This window comes from Thamnophis sirtalis, unplaced genomic scaffold, assembly GCF_051295495.1.
Source record: "Thamnophis sirtalis isolate CommonGarterSnake01/CBP01778 unplaced genomic scaffold, rThaSir2_p1.2 scaffold_3, whole genome shotgun sequence".
In the NCBI taxonomy this organism is placed as follows: Eukaryota; Metazoa; Chordata; class Lepidosauria; order Squamata; family Natricidae; genus Thamnophis; species Thamnophis sirtalis.
Genome location: NW_028261383.1, coordinates 156,759,875 through 156,782,899, shown reverse-complemented (window position 1 = coordinate 156,782,899; position 23,025 = coordinate 156,759,875). Strand labels below are relative to the sequence as shown.

Here is a 23,025-nt window from a genome sequence, read left to right as displayed (position 1 = left end):
GGCTTAGTTCTTGGTCAGCCTCGTTTGTTTAGTTGCGAAGTTGGGTCTGACCCATTGCGACCCCAAGGAAAATGTTCCTCCGGGCCTTCCTGTCCTCTACCATCCTCTAGAGTCCATTTAAGCTCATGTTTACTCCTTCCGTGACTCCATCCAGCCACCTCATTCTCCACCGTCCCATTCTTCTTTTGCCCTCAATCTTTCCCAAAAGATTCTTCTCCAGCCCAAAATTAGGCCCTTCTTCCTTCACATTAGATGGCCAAAGTATTTCAGTTTCATCTTCAGGATCTGGCCTTCTAAAGAGCACTCAGGGTTGATCTCCTCTAGGACTGACAGGTTTGATTGCCTTGCAGTCCAAGGGATTCGCAGGAGTCTTCTGCAGCACCATAGTTCAAAGGCCTCCATTCTTTGGCGCTCAGCCTTTCTTATGGTCCCAACTTTCACAGCCATACATTGCAACTGAGAAAACCATAGCATTGACTATATGCACTTTTGTTGGCAGGGTGATGTCTCCGCTTTTTAGTAGGCTGTCTAGATTTAGCATGCTGTCTAATTCTTGGTCAGCCTCTTTACTAGCTCTTAAGTCAAAGGGGACATGCTACTACTTGCTGGGAGGAACAGTGAAGCACAGTTGAATTTTCAAAATCTCTAACATTAAAGGTTTCGGTTTTCAGTAGGGCAAGACGACTGCTATCATCAGAAGGCTGATCTTATTTTTTATTTGTAAGCACCACCATTGAGGACAGGATGCCTTGGAGCACATTTTCCTTTACAGAACGTATTGCTACCTAACCTTTCTAAAACTGCTGCCGTTCCTTCCCCCAAGGTAGTAAAGTAGCAAGTACTAAAGAAAAAAAACCATTCAAGACCTGCATTGGACAAAAATGAATTTATTTAAATTGCCTGTCACAACAGGAGCAGTTCCATGTCTACATGATGGGAAAAGTATGTAGATCTTAAAGCTGTAGGCAGCTCTGAATATATCAGATTGCTATTTTATGATAGGTTATTTCCGTCACCCTCCCTATCAACCACCACTGCAGGGCCAAAATAGTCCCTAGCAAAAAAAGGTGGATTGAAAGAAATAGCCTGCAAACTCCATTTTATGTGTTTAATGCATGGTACCTGTCTAATCCTTCCTCTAAGATAAACAGGATAAGTCAACCATGGCTACAATCCAGTTTTCACTTGCCACCTTATATAAAGTGCACGTTGAATTGTTTCAATCGGTTCCTGCGAGTAATGTAGCTCGGTAGACTTCCCCAGTGTGTAAGGGCTGCTAAAATGGTGTCCAGTTCCTGCTTAAAAATGTCTTCCCCATGTCTAATGGAGACCGTCATAAGATCTTTTATAGCAGAATCATGCTCTTGACCCAGGAGACTTGTAGAATTATAGGCCAGTCTCAATATTCCATTTCATGATATAGTGATAAAAAAATGTCATGGCCCTGCAGCTCTAGATGCAGCTAAATAATATTGATTTTTCTGGATGAACATCAAGCTTTCAGCCAGATTGTAGAATTAAAATACCCCGGGTGGCCTGGGTTTTTTCACTTGTTCTGAAACGGAATGGGACAAATTGCTGCAGCCACCTCACTGCAGCCAATTCGCCAGGCCAGGGCCATCTTGCCGCAATCAACTAACCAAGGCCAACCCGCCATGGGATAACTCGCGATGGGACAATTGAATTCAATTTAATTAAAATAATTAAACAATTATAATTTTTGTCATTCACATTTCATTTTGTTCCTCCTTTTGCATTATTTAACGATTCTATTTCACAATTTCAATATTAGTGTAACTCTTGTTCCACAGCGAGTTGGCTGTGGCGAGTTGTCCCACAACAAGTGGGCTGCAGTGAGTTGGCATGGCAAAGTTGTCTTATACCCTTCTGGAACTCTGATGGGAGTATAGCCCTAGCAGTTCTGTACCCATTGTCACTTTTGCTATCACCACTACAGCATGTAGTGGAATATAGAGTAGACTTTCTGGACTATAGGATAAGATCAGACTCTTATTTTACCATGGTTCTAATTGTTCCACATCCAGAAGGTGACGCTGAGGTATTTTTCAGAGTATAAGACGCACCAAGATTTTGAAGAGGCAAATTTGGGGGCGGGGGGGGGGGGAAAGGTTTTGCACTCTGCAGACTTCCCAAAAAACGGCCTGTTTTTCGCAAAAATGGGCCCATTTTTTGTCAAAAGAATGGCATGCATAGCCTTTAGGAGGCTTATAGAGTTCTCCTGGGGGCTGGAGGGGGGACAAAAACAAGCAAAAAATTGCCCTTTTTTGCTCATTTTTGCCTTCCCCAGCCCCCAGGAGCAGTCTGGAAACCTCATAAAGGCTATGCATGGCCATTTTTGCAAAGTGGTCAGGATTTCGGGAGGTCAAAAATGCTGTTTTCAGTGTATAAGACGCACCCAGATTTTCACCCTCTTTTGAGGGAAAAAGATGCATCTTATACTTTGAAAAATACGGTAATTGGGGTAGCCTCTTGATGTCTTGTAGACTTGCTCCCTAGACTGTAAGGATGAAAGGTGGGGGAGGAGTTTTGGAAGGTTATTCCCAGCTGATGTTAACCTAGCTCTATTGCTCCTCATTCAGTTCCAAGAAAGGGACTAGTTCCTGTCAATTCAATAATGCAAGTCAATGAACAGGAACAATCCGAAATTAAATCCAAACGAGTTTTCAAATGAGAAACTGAAGATGGAGACCAAGATCAACCTAATTTCTAAGTTCTTTGAAAGAGCAGGTTCCCAGGCTGGGAGTACTCCTCGAGCTTCAAATGTCACTGAATTCTCAGGTGAGGTGAGTGCACCCTTGTAGTTACATCTAAACTAACTGCACCTTTCTCAGGTTGGTCAGGTTTGAGGACAGGTTATCAAGGTGTTGTTACTTCACACCTTAACTCCTGCAACTTGTCCATCAAGACACTGTTTTTTACAGACTACAAAAACTGCACTTCAGCCTAACTAGTACAAGATCATGTGAAGCCTGTACTAAAAGTTCTCGGTTTGCCAGTTGCTTCCTGAGCATAATCAAAGGTGTTCATGTTAACCTTTACAGCTTTAAATGGCTTAGAATCTGTCTTATGATTCACACTTTTATAGTTGTTGGGATCTCCAGGGCAGATTCTTTTCATGATGTCTCCCTTGTGCAACTCATGCCAGTTCTTATTTTTGGGGTGTGGGAGAGGGCCTCATTCTCAGATAATGCTCCTTCAGGAGCTGCAAACAGTCACTATTTCTTTGGAGTGGGGGGCATTTAGGATATCTGTAAAGATGCATCTCTCGCCAGGTGCTTGCTTTTTAGATGATTTCAGTTATTTGTCATTCGTATTTGCATTCAATTATTAGCCAATTTTTGTAATCCTCAGAAGGATAGAGTACACATCAAATGTTTACAAAGATCTTCTCCCTCTTTTTCCCATCTCAACGTTTGACTGGAGTTGTAACCCTAGCAGTTTAGAGAGATCAATCTTTCTCAATCAACACTTGTTTTCAAAAGGCAAGAAAAGTGTTTTGGAGCTTATCTATTTCATTTAATGTTACGTTATTGCCCAGGATGATAACCTCAAGAGGCTGGCTGTAGCTTTAGGAGTTGAGAAGAAGAATTTGTCAAGCTATTTCCACCTGCCTTACATAAGTACTTGCTCGCAAAATATGCCACTGATTATGAGACATTCCCTAATCTATAAATAAATAGTACGGTGCGTGTAATAAGGGCGCAGCCTATGAAACATTCATGGTTTCACTAGAAGACATTCACACTCATCAAAGAGAAAGCAGTCCGTGTTTTCTTTCCCCATTAAAAGGAAGCGTGCTTCTGCTTTTCATCTTGAAGGCATGGGTCCTTCCAATCTCTATCCGCGAAAGATCTGGCTTTTGAAAGGACGCCTCTGTAGGAGCTTCACTAGGACCTTTCTTTACAAGAGACCGACAGCACGGCAACCATCTTTCCTAGGCTGCCATCTAGCTCACTTAATACTATACAAAGCCCAGTGTTAATATGTAACATGCTTGTGCTCAGCCGCAGCTTCCCTTGTTAAAAAGTAGAACAAAAGAAATTGCATATGAGAATGATAGCGGGCTGAAACCGGAAGCAGGGGGGAGGGGCTACTACACAGGCGGGCTAGCGTTCAAATAACGGAATCCCCAATGGGGATTAGCTAAGATCCTCACATCCTAACTCACAACTATCGAATATAGGGGAAACAACTGAACAGGATAGGACATACCTAGATCACCAGCATACAATAGTTTCAAGTCTTCATCTTCCGCCACAGGAAGAATATTGCAAAGGAACTTGGAGTCCAAAACTCAGGCTGGTATCACTCAAGTTCCTTTGTTCCAAAGGTGGATGGGTTTTCAGAGAAATCACTTTCAAGCCAGTTTTAAGAATTTTTAAAGATGTAATCAGTGGTGGGATTCAGCCAGCTCGCACCACTTTGGGATAACCAGTTGTTAACTTTCTGAGCAGTTTGGCAAACTGGTTGTTGGAAGAAATCATTAGGGCAGAGAACCAGTTGTTAAATTCCTTGAATCCCACCACTGGATTCCCACACTATGAGCAAGTGGGTTCCCTGGTCAGTTTTAGGCAGATTATGACCTTCCTCCTTAAAGAGGCAGCCTAAGTATTTGATTGTAAATTCTGAATTTAAGTTAATTTCAATTTCAGCTTGTTAAAAAAAATCTAAAATAAAACATATCATGCTTGTTTAAACTAAATCTTTCCCCAGAGCTGTTTCATATAGCACTCGTGTCTACTATGTTTGATCATAGGAAACACAAATTGGGAAGGCAAACCTGGTGGAAAGTAATTTTATGGGACAATTGTTGCCTCTGCTGCTTAAAAGGTAAGACAAAGCACTTCACCTTGTCAAGGTGAAGACATTTGTGGAGGGGGTGGGGGAGAAGCAGCCTTAGGGAAAATCTATTTTTTTAAAACACGGGTACGATAATAAAAACAATTTTAAAACACCAAAATGATTGTAGTTATGAGCAGCAATTACACGAGTCAACTAAATGATATTTTTTTCCTACTATCTTACATGATACCAACTAATGTCTGCTTTTTTCTTTCCAGTACTGGATCCCTTTGCCACATGCCAAAGGCTTCATGTCATGGATGAGACCTTTGCTTGCTGTTTCATCCTATCAGCGTTTTGGCATAATGGCAAAATTCGCCCTCATAGGGCCTGCAAGAGTGGTTGGCAACCGTGATGGAAATGGGAGGTCTTAAATAAGCAAGAAGTAACTAACTAAAAAGGAAACCTGGAAGGTGGTAGGAGAAAGAACTATAAAAAGGCACTGGGGTTGGCTCTGGGATCCTTCTGGTTTCTGTAACGCATTGCAAGCCATACTCCAAGGATCTGAAAGGCAAAAAAAGAAAAACCCAATTACAAGATTCCATTCCTTCATCCCAACATGCTTATCTTATGAATGATTAGGAAATTATTTGTCATGAGCTGTCTCTTTCATATATATGGTACCCTTTGAGAACCAGTTTTCAGAGTTAAATTCATACACTATTTTCCTGAAAATAAGACGTCCCTGGATAATAAGCCCAATAGGGCTTTTGAGCGCATGCGCTAAAATAAGCCCTTCCCCCCAAAATAAGCCCTCCCCTAAAATACTTAAACATGTGCGCAGCTGGTCCCATTTCCTGGGGTGGGAAGGGGGGGACATCCCCCATGCACCTGCCATCCACGCGGAATGGCCTTGTGGAGGCCACTCCCGCAAACCCTAGTTACCACGCCTTTTCTCTTAGTGGCGGCTGCAAAAAGAGCTGCAGGCCCAGCGAAGCTAGGGCTGGCAAATGTGTGCCAAAAACAGAGACAGAACATCTGGTCCTCTCTGGATCAGCTAATCCGCAGGCCATGGGATGAGGTTAAGGGGCCTCCTGAACCTCAAAAATAAAAAGACCTCCCCGAAAATAAGGCCAAGTTCTTATTTTGGGGGTCAAAAGAAAGTAAGACCCTGTCAGGAAAACACGATAGAACTTCCTTGGCAACATGATCTTTATTGAGAATTTGGGAGTTGTGGTCCAGTGCTCTAAAAGAAGTCTTTCTTGTCTGTCAGCCCTGGAATGCCCTCCCTCAAGATGCCAAATTAATTCAAACGCCATTTTCATTTCAGCGCTAAATTAAAAAATATCTATCCAACCAAACTTTAGAGATGTAGGAACTACAGCTTATCCTTGATGTGAAATTACCAAAGGGATGGATTGTAATATGTATCGAGAGCCGGTTTGGTGCAATGGTTAAGGCACCAGGCTAGCAAGCAGGAAACCATGAGTTAAGTCCCTCCTTAGCTATGAAGTCAGCTGGGTGACTTTGGGACAATCACACACTCTCAGCACACACCTCCTTCAGAGGACTGTTGTTGTGGGGAAAACAAGAAGAGGAAGGTAAGATCAGATACGTTTGTTGCCTTCAGTTATTTATAAAAATAATAATAGGCGGAATACAAATAAGTAAATAAATAAAATCTCTCCACGAGATCAGGGGATATTTCAAACACTTAAATCACAGTTGTCAAACTCGATTGAATCACAGGCCGGATCGTAACGTATCTCCACGCTTTTTGTCTTTGTGGAGTTGGGTGGGCGTGGCCTGCCCCTGACATATCCAGTCCAGTGGACACCAGTCTGACAGGCCTCACTTAAATGATTGACTGTTACCTAGGCTAAGTAGCTTTCATTTAGTTTCATAGACATTAGTTACCTCTGTGAAACTGAAGAAGAGTCCAACTCCACCAAGGATTTTCAAAGCCTCATCGGCATGTTCCATCAGCAGAACACCACACTTTAAGCATACAGATGTTTTTCTGCACGGCTGCATGAGGCGACAAAATGCAGTGTAACTTTATATTCCCCATTTGTAAGAGACAACCCGTTTCCTATTTGCAGACACCATTAGCAGCAGTGGTGGGAATTAGCCAGTTCGCACCACTTCGGGAGAACTGATTGTTAACTTTCTGAGCAGTTTGGTGAACTGGCTGTTGGGAGAAATCATATGGGCAGAGAACCAGTTGTTTAATTAATTGAATCCCACCACTGATTAGCAGCAATCAAAAATTGGACTCCATTAGGAATTGGATTGCTCTTCCTCTGAAGCTGTTCACTGGTGAATTAGAAGGTAATCCTATCCAGTTATTTCTACACAGAAGGAAGTTGCATACTTACAAATAATACACAACGGATAGACCCCTGCCAAAACTGACACACAACCGTTAACTCCACTGGCAGCATTGTCAAAAGATTGTAGTTCAGCATATCTGAACAGAACCTCAATGGTGGAACACTTCAGGCACGCTCATTTACTGCATCAAAAATGCTTGCAGGAGTTCACAACCCATACACATTCTACCTTGAATTTAATCTTGGGTAATCTGCTCTAAATAAGATGAGCTGGTTTGAAAAGTACTTTTAAAACTATGAAATGCACAATATACGGATTCATAACACAGTAATACTGTGGGTGGGTGAGTTGTTCTTTTGTTTTTTGCTTTGATCAGGGGATATAGGCCGGGGTGAATGTAACAGTATAACGAGGATTTTGAAGGCATTCTAATCCAATGTCCTGTTCAAGCAGGAGGCCCTATACCAGGGGTCAGCAACCCATGGCTCTGGAGCCGCATGTGGTTCTTTCATCCCTCTGCTGCAGCTCCATTGCCGGTCGGCTCCACAATTGATAGGGCTTTCAGTAAGGACAGGTAGAGGAAAAAGGATGCCACGCTAGGAGGAGACTATGGTGGGGGAACTGGTCTTCCAGTCAGCAGAGGAAAAAGAACGTTGCACTAGGAGGCTATGGTGGGAGAACCGGATTTCTGGTTGGCCCTAGAATTGAATGGGATGCTTCCGTCTAGGACCTTTGTGGCTCTTTGAGTGTTTAAGGTTGCCAACCCTTGCCCTATACCATTCTGGACCAATGGCTGTCCAATCTCTTCTTAAAAGCCTTCAGTGATGGAGCATCCACAACTTCTGGAAGCAAGCCAATTCACTAATTAATTGTTCTCACTGTCAGGAAATTTATCCTTAGTTATAGGTGTGTCCTTTCCTTGATAAGCTTCCATCTGTTACTTCTTGTTCTGCCTTCAGGTGGGGTTGAAAATAGGTTGAAACCCCCCCCCCCCTTTCTTTATGACTGGCCCTTGAATATTGGAAGACTGCTGATATGTCACTCCTATTTTTTCTCTTCACTACACTAGACATATTATCATGTTTTAGCCTCCAGTCCCCTAATCATCTTCAATGTGTACCGTGGAGGAACGGGATTACAGTTGTGACAAGCAATGGGATGTACAGCAAAGAGGGTGAAGATGAACCACATTCAGGAATGAAATGCTTGATAGCTTCAATCATCACTCCATTTTCCAGCTTCCAGTTCTCACTCTAAAAACCAGATTGCCGGAACTCAAGCTCCAGCTGCTGCTATTGATAGGTCTATTATTATTTAATATCTATTAAAATCAGTGTATGAGAGTTGAGCAGATAAATTAGTTTAATAAATAAATAAGGACGCCTGACACTTCTCATTTGCATCCCTGAAGCCTAAGAGGAGGAGGAGGTCATGTTCTTCTCTTGGGAAGCTGCCAATCCTGGATTCTGAGTTCGCGGTTCCACCACAAAACCGCGGACGACAATCGCGCTCGACGAAAGCGCGCATTTGACGTCATCACAGCGCGACGAAAACATCGCGCTGTGATCGATAAATGTAAAAATAAAGCGAAAACCTTACCCTAACGCCCCTAAACCTAACCCTTAACCTAACTGCTTTAATTTTACTTTTATTTCAATTTTTAATTTTTTTCGTCGCGCTGTGATGACGTCAAATGCGCGCTTTCGTCGAGCGCAATTTTGTCGTCCACGGTTTTGACAGGTCACGGAGTTCGCAACCAGTGAGAGTCCTGAGATGCAGGAAGCTGGGTAGATTTTATCAGGAACAATGGCATTACATGCAGATAGCCATGCGCCAATCTTTTTTTGTGCCAAATGGGTTTACTCCTCCTGTACCATTCCTTCTCCTATATTGCAGCCTTCGTGTCAGAGCTACTAGACCTTGTTGCTGAGGTGAAGATGGCGTACCCTAAGGAGGATAGTTTTGGGAGATTTCAACCTGCCTTTCCTTGACAAGGTCATGGTATGAGTCAGGACTAAACGGCTGCCATGACAGTTATGGGCCTAATGCATATGGGAAAAAAAGCACATTAGATTTGTACTTTGTCTCAATATGATCTGACCCATGACCTTTGCCTATCGTGGAGAATTTGCTTTATGATTGCTGGGGAGTTCTGTGATGGAACTAACTCATCCGTGGAAAAAGGCCTATTAACCCAGATGCTGCAGAGGGTGAAATAAATAAAAATAAATCTGTATCTTTAATACTGTGGCCTTGTTTAAAATGACTTGATCCTTTTAGGGAAAAATAGTCACAATCATTTCAATGGCTGCCCAAAAGAATTCTTGTGGTATTTTGTAGATAGCTAAGCAGATTCCAGAGCAGTTATATATTTCAGTAGAAAAAGGGAGACTTCATATCTTGTGGTATGATCTGGGATCATTTTGAATCTTGAAGCAAATATCTGGAATGTCATCTTCACGCTTAGTTGAATGCCTGTCCCTCAGGGCTGGTGAGCCCCCGCCCCTATAAAGGGGCAGAAAGTTCAGTTTGAACTTCAGTCTGAATTCTTCTCCAAGGGACAACCTTTGCCAAAGGTAAACCATTTGAAAAAGGGTGCGGTAGGTCCTCTGTTCAAAGAACTTTGACTTGATTTGACTGTTTTGGATAATTTAGATCTATAATCTAGGATGTCAGGCCGGCACCCATCTTTTCGTCTGGATCTTTGGCCTGCCACACTTTCTGTTATTCTACTATGCATTTTCTATTGTGGGGAAATGGGAGAGGGGATTGTATGAGTGAGATGCGTTGTAGCCATAACAAAATTCTTTCTAGAAAGCCAAGGTCATTCTTTGTCTTTGCACCTCTGCGCCTGACCGGAACTGGATGGGTGGAAGCTGCAAGCATGACAGTAGAAGATTGGACCATGTGATGGACTTGTGGGTGTGGGGGCAAGAACTTGAACTTTCAACTAGGTGGGGAAAACTAGGAAGCTTTCAGATTCGGGTTTTCCGAGTTGTGCCAACATGGCTCTCTTAATAAATTGGAACTTTGAGCAATACTTTGCCTTGAACTCTGATTTACTTTTGGATGCTATTTGGAACCCTGACATAGGAAACATTCTAGAGAAGGTAGTGGCTCTGCAAGTCCAGAGAATCTAGAGAAAATAGTATTTGGATACTTGGCAGTAAGGTAGCACGGCATGGAAACTGCACTGGTTGCACTTGTGAATGACATGCAGAGACTAGAATTGGGGGAGGACAACTACTACTGTCTGTTCTGAAGGTGAGGATTGCAACTGCATGACTTCTAATTTTCTGGGTTTTTAAAATATATTTTTGATTTTGCTATTTTTGTTGATGTATAATTTGAGACTCTCCCCCCCCCCGCCTTTTTGGAAGTTGTTTTCTTTTGTAATCAGATTGTTAACCACCCAGAGCCTTGGGGAATAGATAGTATACAAATGAAATAATTAAACAACCAAACCCATCTCTTATGGAATAGAAGGTAATGTCTTGGAAATCAAGCTGCTTTTAATTAACTTTAAAACAAAGCTCCTTAAAAAGGAAGGACAGCACATTGCAAAGGAAGGCAGCCTCCTTCAGCTGTATCTTTCAGGGCGGCAGTAGATTTGGGCCCATAGGAAGGCCTTTCTGATAAATATATACTTTATACTAGCAGAAATTAGAGAATACGATGCATGCTTTAAAAATACAAAATATGACTCCAACTCTTACATTATTGTGATGCACAAATTATGATTAAAAGAAACCTTGCTTACGGTAAAACAGTTAGAGTCTTGCTGTCAGGCCTGAAAGCCATCTTGGGCATTGGATCTTCAGGCCTGCCACATTTAGTCTGTGGGAAACTGGGAGGGGGGGATTGTATGGAGTTGGAGAGATATATAGCCATAATGACATTCCTTTCTCAGAGAGTCAAGGACATTCTGCCCTGCACCTGGAGAGGTTTGACTGGGAGGCATTTCCAGTTGGGATGGTGCTTTGATTGGACCATGTGATGGACATGTGGGTGCTGGATAGGGGCTTGGACTTTCTTTTGGGTGGGGAAAACCTGGAAGCTTTCGGATTCGAGTTTTCCCAGATGTGCCAATATGACATCTCTCATAAAATGGAACTTTGAGGAACTTCAAGCCTCGGGGTCTTCTTTCGTTAGGAGTGTTACTTGGAACCCTGACACTTGCAATCTGAGTGAATTTAATATACAATTGTGAATAATAAATACTTTAAAAGTGCATCAGTTCTAGTTAAGACAAAGTATGTAAGCAATGTTGGAACAAGCTGCCAAACACATTGCTCAGCCCTCTTTTACATCTTTCTATTGAATAAGGGAGAATCGCCCCTGCTGAAAAATTGCTCGAAAGGAAGATTATTATTTTATGTTATACTTGGTACTTTGTACAGAGCAATAACATATATAGGGACAAATGCTTACACAGATAGACAGAATGTCATTTATAGCAAATTTTTAATGAATGACTAATGCTCTAATCCAGGATGTTTCAATTTGTGTTCTGAGGAGCCCTTACAAGGAAAACCTAAAAGATAGGTTTCCTAAAAACACAGTTTTGCTTGGTCTGTGAAATTTTCCTAAAACGTTTAGCCAGAAAAAATTCTTAAGTCACTACCGCTTGAAGCAACAATGGGGAACAAGTAGGCCTGTTGAAATGGCAGCCCTGAGTCCCTCACCCTCATGAAATGAGGCGATAATGCTAGATAACCTCCTAATCACATTCAGATACACACAGCTGGAGATGATAATTTAGATAATTGCCTCAAGTGAAGGAGCCTAAGAACAGGAAAGGGATTTCTGTTTTTAAATCTAGACCGCCGAAGAAGGAGGAAATGAGCCACAAGCAAAAGAACTAAAATAAATAAATCCCTGCATCTTGTGTGACTGGCTTTGTTGGGCTAGATGGGAATTGCATGGGAATCATCTGGAAGGACTCAAAGTGGAAAGTCTCACCTTTAGGGTGGTAAAAAACTAGAAAGAGTAAAAGTATGAATTGTGGAAAAAATATTGAAAAACTTGGATTTTCTACTGTTACAGCCCATATTACAGGTAGTCCTCCACTTACAACCACAGTTGAGCCCAAAATTTTCCTTGCTAAGCAAGACAGTTGTTAAAAGAGTTCTGTCCCATTTTATGACCTTTCTTGCCACTGTTATTGAGTGAATCACTGCAGTTACTAAGTTACTAACACCGGGTGTTAGGTGGATCTGGCTTCCCCATTGATTTTGCTTGTCCAGAAGGTTGCAACAGCTGATCTCATGACCCCAGGACACTGCAACCATCATAAATATGAGTCAGTTGCCAAGCATCTGAATTTAGATCATGTGACCATGGGGATGCTGCAATGGTTGTAAGTATGAAAAACAGTCATAAGTTACTTTTTTTCGGGTTCATTGGAACTTCGAACAGTCACTAAACCAGGACTGTTTTTCTTACACGTATTTTGCTCATCTAGATGAATTTAATGTGAAATCTTCTTAATTCTCTAAATATCATTTTCTGAAAGGAAAGGTTCTACTACAGCACAGGGGTGTCAAACTTGTGGCCCACAGGCCAGGTGCATCACACGCTGGACACGGCCATCCCAGTTTTAGCAAAAGGGGGAAAAGTCATGATACGTCACGTGACGAGGCAAGTTTGACACTCCTGCTAGAGCATGTTTCATTTTTCAGCTAAAAACATAGCTATCATACATCAGAATTTGGGAATGGTTTATTCTTTAAAATTCCCTGAATGGAAGCAATCGATACGGCCAAGTTCCAGTGCACAGAAAACTTACTTTTAAAATTATCTTGGGTGCTGTAGCTGATTTGTATCAGCACTGGATGTTTTAGAAAATGAGCCAACAACCCAAAGCAGCAAATGCACCTTAATCCTTACTCATCATTTCCAGCATATTGAACCTCTTTAATTAGGGGATATGTCTTTTAGATGTTAAATATCTCTTCCATGGTTCCACCACAAAACCGCGGTAGACTAAAGCGCGCTCGACGAAAGCGCGTACGTGACGTCATCACAGCGCGACGAAAACAGCACACTGTGAGTGGTAAACTTAAAATGAACGCGTAAATCTAAACCTAACCCCCCCAAACCTAACCCTAAACCTAACCCTAAGCCTAACCCTTAACCTAACCCTAAACCTAACCCTTAACTTAACCCTAAACCTAACGCTAACCCTTAACCTAACCCTAAACCTAACCCTAACGCTTAACGTAACCCTAAACCTAACCCTAACCCTTACCTTTATGTGAATCGGCTTGCTTTAAAAGCGCTTTTTAAAGCGCCCTTTTTCTTTCTTGTCGCGCTGCTGATGATGTCACGTACGCGCTTTAATCGGGCGCGCTTTAGTGGACCGCGGTTTTGACGTGCCACGCTCTTCCATAGGGCAAAGAATCCCAAAGTGTCCACTTACCGCACTGCAATTGTCAACATCGCTCTTAAATAGCTCAGCAGATTCAGTGTTGTTGAATAACCCACAGCAATTTAAGCTGTTTTCCAATGATATCCTGGTGTTGTCATTCAGTAATTTCCAGGTACCATTCAAAAGACTTTCCTGGAAGAAGAGAGAAGAGAGAGAGAGAGACTTTGAAAGCCAGTGTTATGAAATGGAATTTTCAGTGACATGACATAAGGGCTTAATTTTTGTCCATATAGCCAAGAGAGTTGCATTTTTAATCTTCTACAGGTAGTCCTCGACTTATGACTAATTCCTTAGCAACTGAATTTACAGCAGACTTCCCCAGGATTATTTATGATCTGAATTCAAAGTCAAAAAAGGATGTAAAAATCAAGCATTCACTTGGTGACCTACTTAACAACTGGCATGACCTTCGACCATAATTATGGGCTCAATTATGGTCGTAAGTCGAGGACCATCTGTGTGACTTAGCTACCTTGAGGGAAACGTCTGTGAAACAGCAGCTCAGGCATGTTCTCCAACCCGTCTCCCTCCTGATGCATTGCATAACTCCAGAATTTCCAAATAGTGCAGCAAAAGAAATTCTGGGAATTGTCTAATGCAACTGAAGAATTGGGAGTTACGCAAAATATAAACTTAATTAAATGACAGAAGTGAAATTAAATGAAAAGGAAGTAAATGCACCCACCAACTGCATTTGTTCCACATGCAGAAGTTTACAGTGTTGTGGGAACTCAGTCATTTTCTTAACATGTTGCACAAACCAACAGAACTTTGCTTAATGTGATATGTTTGGCCACAGCACATTCCATGAATAGAACTATATTAAGTTAATCACTACACCACAACCCAGGTACTGTATTGGATTCAGAGTACTATGTAAATGCAGCCAACATGCAACAACTCGTATCAGGAAAGGAAGAAACAGGTTTAACCTACCGATCTTTTTAGAAACTTGAACCTTTGCTGGAAACTCAGTGGTGAGTGTGTGTGCATATATATTTATATATTTAGGTAAAGATAAAGGTTCCCCTCGCACGTATGTGCTAGTCGTTCCTGACTCTAGGGGCTATTGCTCATCTCCATTTCAAAGCCAAAGAGCCAGCGCTGTCCGAAGACATCTCTGTGGTCATGTGGCCGGCATGACTAAACGCTGAAGGTGCAGGGAGCGCTGTTACCTTCCCACCAAAGGTGGTCCCTATTTTTCTACTTGCATTTTTACATGCTTTCGAACTGCTAGGTTGGCAGAAGCTGGGACAAGAAACGGGAGCTCACTCCGTTAGGCGGCGCTAGGGATTCGAATATATAAATATGAAAATTGGGCGGACAATTAAACAGCTACACAATTGGGCTAAAGGACATGCTGAACACACACACACACACACACACACACACACACACACGGACATACAGAGAGACAAATGCAAAATTAACATGCTGCTTGGGTCAAGAAAAAAGTCTTCCTGTTACTTTGGAAAACAAAGATGGAATTTACCCTATGCTTACACTTTTGTTGACCCAACAAGTATGGTTCTATTAGTTCCCTTCTTTAAAGTTGCCAAATCACAACTTCCGCATTCAGTATCTCTATTTGTATCAAAACTCTAAGGGATCAAAGAAAATGGGCTGGGAGTCACAAGCTTCACCCTGCTTATGGGATTGGGATATCTTGCAAGTTGCTCCATTTCTTATTCCTTTGTTAAATGTTGGGACTAAACACACAAGGCTATTTTTTAAAAAGTAAATTTGCTGCGGTGTAGGCTAAATATAGCCAGAAAAAGTGAATGGAACTCAGGCAGAAAGACAGACTTACCTGCTTATGTGTCTTCAGTACCAGGCATGCACAGGAAATTCCAAACTGGAAAATAAAGATTAGCCCTAGAATTATCATATACTGAAGATGCAATTAAGGAACATCTCGGGAAAAATATGGTTTGTGAACAGCAAGTAAAACTGAGGTACAGATAAAATGATATTTACACTAAGAAAATTAACAGAAAGTAAAATATTCTCAAAATCAGTATGGATTTTTCCAAGGAGGTTAACTAAAGTGGGAATACTTTTGAAAGATTGGGAATGCCAATTTTTTTTTAACATTTAGGAGTCCAGGTACACAGGAAGTTTCAAACAATCAAAGCTGTTGTTCACGAAGGTAAACTACTGCTCATCTAACGAAAAGTGCTAATCTGAGTGGCAATGGTTTCTTAAGGATGGGGGCACCAGAAGGATATTTTTGCCTTACTCATTAGTAAACTCTTAAATCAATCATGGGTCTTGTGTGTAAATAAGAATCCAGAATTCAGACTTTGCAGCTGACAGTTTCCTCTCCACCATTATTGCAAAAGAAAAAGGTGTCGGCTTTTCTAGAACCTTTCTTGTATAGCCCATTGTTGGTTAACCAATGCTGAGTTGAACTCAAAGGTGACTATTTTTGGTTTAAAGTACAATTTGTATGTGTCAGCGATGTCTTAGCACACAGAGCTGCATTGACTGCGTTTCCTGTTGCCTTACATCAGTATTTCTCATTTCAAGTTTTCTGGACAAATAAGGAAGTTGCTTGATACCACTTACACTGCCTGTCATTCATGAGCAGCCTAATTCTGTTGAGAAATCCACAAAAAGACCTGCCAGACATTGCTGTTGAAAGCGGGGGAGGTTGTTACGATAAAATAAGGCGATTTATGCTTCCTAAGCAGATTTTGAATGGTCAACAACTAGCCCCAAGTTTAAAAAGGCTTCTTCTCAGATTTTTTGTAGTTTTAGTAATGCTAATAACCAGGCTCTGCATAGAAACAAGACCTTGAAATACCCCGAAAGGTTCTTTCAAAGTCATTCCCCTTTTCTTAAAAAAAAAAAAAAAAAATCCAACCTTTCTAAGCCACAAAGCTGTACCACTCAGAAAAGTAGCTGCAGCTCAAGAATCAGTCTGGATTCCTATGTAAATTAGCTTGGTTGGCTTCCACAAAACATAAAGGCAGGAGTGCAAAGAAAATGCAACCTATGGATCAAATGTGGTCCTTCGGTTCCTCTTTTAGGGCTCCAACAGCCATGGATTGGGCAGGGCCAAAAATTAATACGCTGTTTTGAAATTTTTCAAGTTGGGTAAGAATTTTAAGGATCAAAACTGGTACTTTAAAAATTGCAGTGCCATAGGACACTTACTGGTATTTCACCACTTAAAAATTCAGCTGCTGTCACCAAACTTCAATCTCATTTTAATTTTGGGTTCTAGCTACCTTTGGACCAGAGCTTCAAGTGACATAAACTGGGTATCCCTGCATTAAACTATAAACAATAGTTTATAATCTACAAGGACTGGGTGTGCACAATTTACTAAAACCAAAACCAAATCAACCACATCATGGTATTGTATGAACTCTGTTTCTGTCTTCTTTTGTCATTTACTGAAAAAAGAGACTTCAACAAAACTTGGCAAGCCACCTTCCATCCACCACACTACTGCTGAGATTGTATCAACTCTACTCCTCATATCCTGAAGCACATGGTATATCTTTATGGATGATAAGGTTTCTTTTCTTTCTTTTTCATAACTCATTTTTCAAGGTATATTGATTTGATTAATAACTTATAAAAAGTCATTAATCAAATCAATATACCTTGATTAATGAGTCATCAGACATATCAACAATCTGCTACTACTTGAACCAATATATCCATCACTGAGAAAGTGTTAAAATCTTATAAGGAAACAGGAACACTGCTTCTATGTTCCCCATACTTTCTCCTACCCTATCATTAAAATTCAATTAACAGCTTACAAAAATGTATTCCTACTAAGTCCTTTACATAACCAGCAAACTCTTAACATAAATGATGTTGGCACAGTAGATGGAAGTTACAAGAATGTTACAGAACCAAAGAATATTGTGTCATGTGCCTCAAAAGCAACTATTCAGTTACAATATATAATTCTAAAAACAGACTCACCAACTACTATACCCTATCCCAAGCACATTAACAATTTCTATTCAGTAGGTTTGCCGACATAAATCTATCTATATAAAAATGGCTGTGTGTGTCTGTATGTTCCAGCATAACTCTGGAATGCCTCAAGCAATTTCAACCAAGCTTGGTACACAGATTACTTACTCTCTGGAAAACTGTGTGGGTAAGACACCCCTAAAACTCCTCAGGGTATGTATTCTGTTAGGATACATCCTGTTGTGCCTTAAAATGGATTCTATGATACTGCCTTAAAATGGCTTCTGCTATACAGCACTGTGGAGTTGCCATGGTAATGGCTTCATAGTACTCTACAAGGGGGCTCCCTCTGGTAGAGGGTAAAATCCAATATTAGAAATTGCGGTGACGTTCATGGAAGGAGGGTTGGGATAAATAAATACCCGGGCAGTGCCGGGTTATCAGTTAGTATGAAAATAAAGAAGGAACAATCCAGCTTTATCACTAATACAATCTCTAGTGATAAAGGTGGATTGCTCCTTGTACATTCAGATATATTCTGGCGTCTCTTGCATCCAAATTGGATATTACAGTTTAGGACAGTGCAAAAATAGATGGAGAATGAACAACATGAAAGCATTAAATTCAGGAAACATTTATGCTTATATATTTGTTTTAACGATACATGGTTATATTTCAAATTCTGCTCCCAGATCATGGAAAGGAACTGCTAGTCTGAATCTATGCACTAACCAAAGCTGGAGCAGCTTCAGAAAGTTTGCTTCCTGCCTCCCTGCCAAAAAGAATGATTATAAGATCTCATACAGCCGATCCACCCCTATCCCTTTCCTTTTATTGCAATATTTCAGATTGTGAGCTTTTATTCTGAAAGTTTATTGGATAAGACTGACAATACAGATGTTTGTCATAAACATACAGTTTATTTCTGGCCTCTTTTTTCTAAATTTATATGCACTATTTTATAATAGATTTTCTGCTGTAGTGCTCTACAGTTCTACCTAGATTTATTCATCATTTTATATATGCAGGATTTAATCCTATCTTAATATTATAATGATCTGAGGGTTGGAAGCGACTATATGATAATCAAATTTTAATTCCTTGCCCGAGGGCAGGATTCTTTACTGGTTATTTTCATCAACAGATTCATACTTTCTATACCATGACAAAAACAGAAGGAAACGTCTGGAGCAGAGCCTCGAAATTAAGGCAAGGCCAGCTGTTATTCTCAATTCAGAAGACAAAATATTACCTATTTGGTAGTTTCAAGTACCCAAGTGAAAGTGAGAAAAACTTACAAATATATTTCACCAACGTATCTATCTTCCTCCCATATCTCTTAAATAAACTCCCACCAAGCATAATAGGGATTCAAAGGGAATTGTAGCTCATCAAGATCTAAACAGCCATAAGTTTTCACTTTTCACTTAGGCAGCCCGCAATAGCAATAGCAAAGCAATAGCACGTACCACTTCATACTGCTTTATAGCCCTCTGTAAGACCTTGAAAGGTTGTTTTGAAATCATTTCCCCCTTTCTTAAAAAACAAAAATCCCAACCTTTTTAAGAACTGTATCACTCGGAACAGTTTACAGTCAGTATATTTGCTGTGTCTCTCAAGAGGTTTACAGAGTCAGCACATTGGCCTCCAACAATATGGGTCATTTTATTGATCTTGGAAAGATGGAAGACCAAGTCAACCTTGAGCTGGTGAGGATTGAACTGCTGGAAGTGAGCAGAGTTAGTGTGCGATATTGCAAGGATCTTATTATAACTGGCAATTTCAACTCCAGTCACGCCAATGAGACATCTGGTGAAATTCTCACATATCTATTTTTGCAAGGTAGATTTCAGGAGACAGGGAATAAATTCTGCCAAGAGCATAAAAGGATACAAAGAAAAGCATGACTTGGTGATGGTTGATAGCACCGATGAGTCCCACGATGGCGATGAGAAGCAGGAAGAAGCCCACAGCAATAACCCCTCCGATGATGTGGAGGCTGGGAACAATCCCAAATCCTTTGCCCCAGGCAGCCACACCAATCAGTAGTAGACCAACCAGCTGGAAAACAAGGAAGATTTGCGGTTAGGAAGATGGAAAAAAAATCAGAAACACTGCAAACAATTCCAATCTATTTAGCTTTTCTTTTCTCTTCAATAAAGTTGCATTATTTCCATTCCCAAATGCTACATAATGTACTGCGATTATGGCTTTTATCTCAGCTCAAGCATAGCATTGTATCTATGAACTAGCCTCCTTTGGATTATAAATCCATTTAACCCAATTCCAGTGAACTGGCCTGAATGTCTGCTCAGTATCATTACCATTCTAGTTTTTGCAGCCAATGACAAGGACTTTCTCATCAACCAGATTGTGGAAAAACTAGCCACCTCCTATAAAACAGTTTTAGTACACTACAAAATTGTCACAATATCCTAAGGGTTCCTAAGAGATCTGAAATGAAAACAGGGATTTGTTTTTCCCCACTTTCCTATTGTTCATTCCAAATATTCAATGACAGAACTAAGTACTGTGTTCTCTCCATTCTAATGCTGCTATATTTTACATTTATTGTAGAACAGCAAACTAACCTCAGATAGAGGGGAGGAAAGTAGAGTTTCTTCCAGGGCCATTACAACAGAGTGATTAGGAGAGTGATTCTTCACATTAAACAGCCTTAAATATTTACACCAACTTTCTTTATCAACATCCATAGACCCATAAAATTAAATTTTCACTGTACTCTATATTATGTTTAAATTATTCAAAATGTTTCCAAGCCAACAGAATATTGGAAAGTTAGACAAAGGCTGGCAAGTTATTTAGAGCTATAGTAAGGTCATTGTCCTGAGAATAACACACTTTGCCATTCTACGTTATTTTAACATCTTTAATTACTTAAATTTTTCCAGTATCTTTGCTTGCTTGTCTGTTAACTTCCAAGATGGAAAGATTCTTTCACACCTTTTTTATGGGTACAGAGGTAAGAGACTTTCCGATTGATACAGGCAATGAGTCAAACCAATGAATCCCAAACCCAGCTATTCTCCACAAAAGAGAGAAGAGAACTTCAGCCTCATTTACTGACCAGTTGTTCAGCAATTGTTCAAAGTTACGAAGGTACTGGGAGAAAAAAAGACAGCTGGTTCTTGGAAGTTTCAGCTGTCACATCATGTCATGTGATCGTGAGCTGGCCTCTTGGCAACCAGCTCACACCTATCACACTGCGGCATCCAACAGTCACACGATCACAATTTGAGATCTTCCCTGCTCGGCTTTCCATAAGCAAAATCAAGGGGGAAGTCAGCAGGGAAGGTCCTACAGGTTGCTCTGATCATTTGCTCACTCTCTCTCCAGTCTGCCATCAGCCAACCCTGGCTTCACTGCACTCGTGTCGCACAAGCCACTTGCACACCCTTTCCCATTCAGCACCAGGTGCCCGCCTTACTTGCCTGTCTTTAAAGCACCCAGGACTTGCTTAACGACTTGTAGCCCTCACTTAACGGCAGCAGTTAAGCAGTGATGGGGTTGAGTGATATTGCTCTTTACAACCACATTGCTTAACAATAGAAATTTCAGTCCCTATTATTGTGGTTAACTGACAACTACCTACAGCAGTGTTTCTCAACCTTGGCGACTTTAAGTCCTGTGGACTTAAAGTCGCCAAGGTTGAGAAACACTGACCTACAGGATACTTCACACCCAATTTCAAATGCTTTCCAATATAAGCTATGTACTGTATAGGCCTGGGTGCTTTCTGAGCTTGGTTGCCTTCTACTGATAAGCTAGGTAAATTTGTTTTTAACCACAAGAAGTTGTCCAATTAAGGGGAAAGGACACAGAACAGAAATGTGACAAATGCACTTCTCAAACAAGAATGCCAAGTGCAAGGTCTCTTCGATATATACAAAGAGAAAATATTGCTCAGGCATGTAGATCCGCATGCACCACAACAAGAACAGGGCACTGTCTAGTCGTAAAGACAAGAGTATAACAGAATTAGAAGGGACCTTGGAGGTCTTCTAGTACATCCCTATAACATTTCAGATAAATGGTTGTCAAATTTCTCCTTAAAAACCTCCAGTGTTGGAGTATTTACAACTTCGAGAGGCAAGTCGTTCCACGGTTTAATTGTTCTCGATGTTAGGAAATTTCTCCTTAGTTCCAGGTGGGTTCTCTCTTTCCTTGATTAGCTTCCATCCATTGCTTCTTGTCCTGCCTTCGGATGCTTTGGAGAACAGATTGACCCAGGGGTGAAATTCAGCAGGTTCTAGAGAACAGGTAGCTGAAAATTTGAGTAGTTTGGAGAACCGGCAAAAATCACCTCTGGCTGGCCCCAGAGTGGGGTGGGATTGGAGATTTTGCAATATTCTTCCCCCGGGAATAGGGAGGGAATGGGGATTTTGCAGGATCCTTCCCCTGGAGTCGGGTGGGAATGGAGATTTTGCAATATCCTTCCCCTGCCACGTCCAAGCCACAGAACTGATAGTAAAAAAAATGAATTTCACCACTGGGTTGACCCCCTCTTCTTTATGGCAGCCCCTTAGATATAAGAACACCGCTATATATGAGCTATATAATTATTACAAGGTACCTATATTGGAACTCGAATTCAGAAACATCTGCAAAGAAATAGGTGAAGCTATTTAAAAAGGGGTGAAATTTGATTCACACTGTGGGCTGGAAGATTATCCAATTTTTCTCTCAATATTAGCAATTCTCGCAACATTTTTGACATTGGAGGTTTGATAAAAGTCGACATAATTAAGAGTAGGAGCTAAACACAAGAAGATACCAGTATATTTTAAAACAATAGACTGCTATTTGAAGTTTAAATATTATAGAATGATATTTGAAATTTATACCCCTCAGACAGGGTCCGCAACTTGGGAGTCCTCCTGGACCCACAGCTGAGTTTTGACCATCATTTGTCAGCTGTGACCAGGGGGGCATTTGCCCAGGTTCGCCTGGTGCGCCAGTTGCGGCCCTACCTGAACCGGGAGGCCCTCACAACAGTCACTCGAGCCCTTGTGATCTCTAGGCTGGAATACTGCAATGTGCTCTACATGGGGCTGTAGGCGGGGCGACTTCAGCTAGTCCAGAATGCGGCCGCGCGAGTGATCGTGGGCGCACCACGATTCGCCCACATAACACTGATCCTCCGTGAGCTGCGCTGGCTACCTGTTGATCGTCGGGTGCACTTCAAGGTCCTACTTACCACCTATAAAGCGCTCCATGGTAATGGATCTGGCTATTTGAGAGACCGCCTTCTGCCAATTACCTCCCTGCGTCCCATCAGATCGCACAGGGTAGGCCTCCTCCGAATTCCATCCGCCAGTCAGTGCCGACTGGCGACTACGCGGAGGAGAGCCTTCTCAGTTGCAGCTCCGACGCTATGGAACAATCTCCCCGTGGAGATTCGTACCCTCACCACCGTCCAGGCCTTCCGCACAGCCCTCAAGATCTGGCTATCCCGTCAGGCCTGGGGATAGGATTTTACTCTCTCCCCGCCCGAATGC

At 41.4% G+C, this 23,025-nt stretch overlaps 1 protein-coding gene across 1 annotated transcript in view; it reads right to left on the bottom strand.

Annotated features, from left to right (window-relative positions):
- Positions 1-871: 871 nt before the first annotated feature.
- Positions 872-23,025, bottom strand: part of TSPAN31 (tetraspanin 31) — a 34,244-nt gene continuing 12,090 nt past the window's right edge. Inside the window, exons 2-6 of the mRNA XM_087710535.1 lie at positions 19,400-19,567; positions 15,378-15,458; positions 13,559-13,699; positions 6,721-6,831; positions 872-5,367 (exon numbers count right to left, since the gene is read on the bottom strand). Coding sequence (XP_087566661.1) covers positions 5,293-5,367; positions 6,721-6,831; positions 13,559-13,699; positions 15,378-15,458; positions 19,400-19,567 — 576 coding nt within the window. The 3' untranslated portion in view covers positions 872-5,292. The remainder of the gene's footprint in view (positions 5,368-6,720; positions 6,832-13,558; positions 13,700-15,377; positions 15,459-19,399; positions 19,568-23,025) is intronic.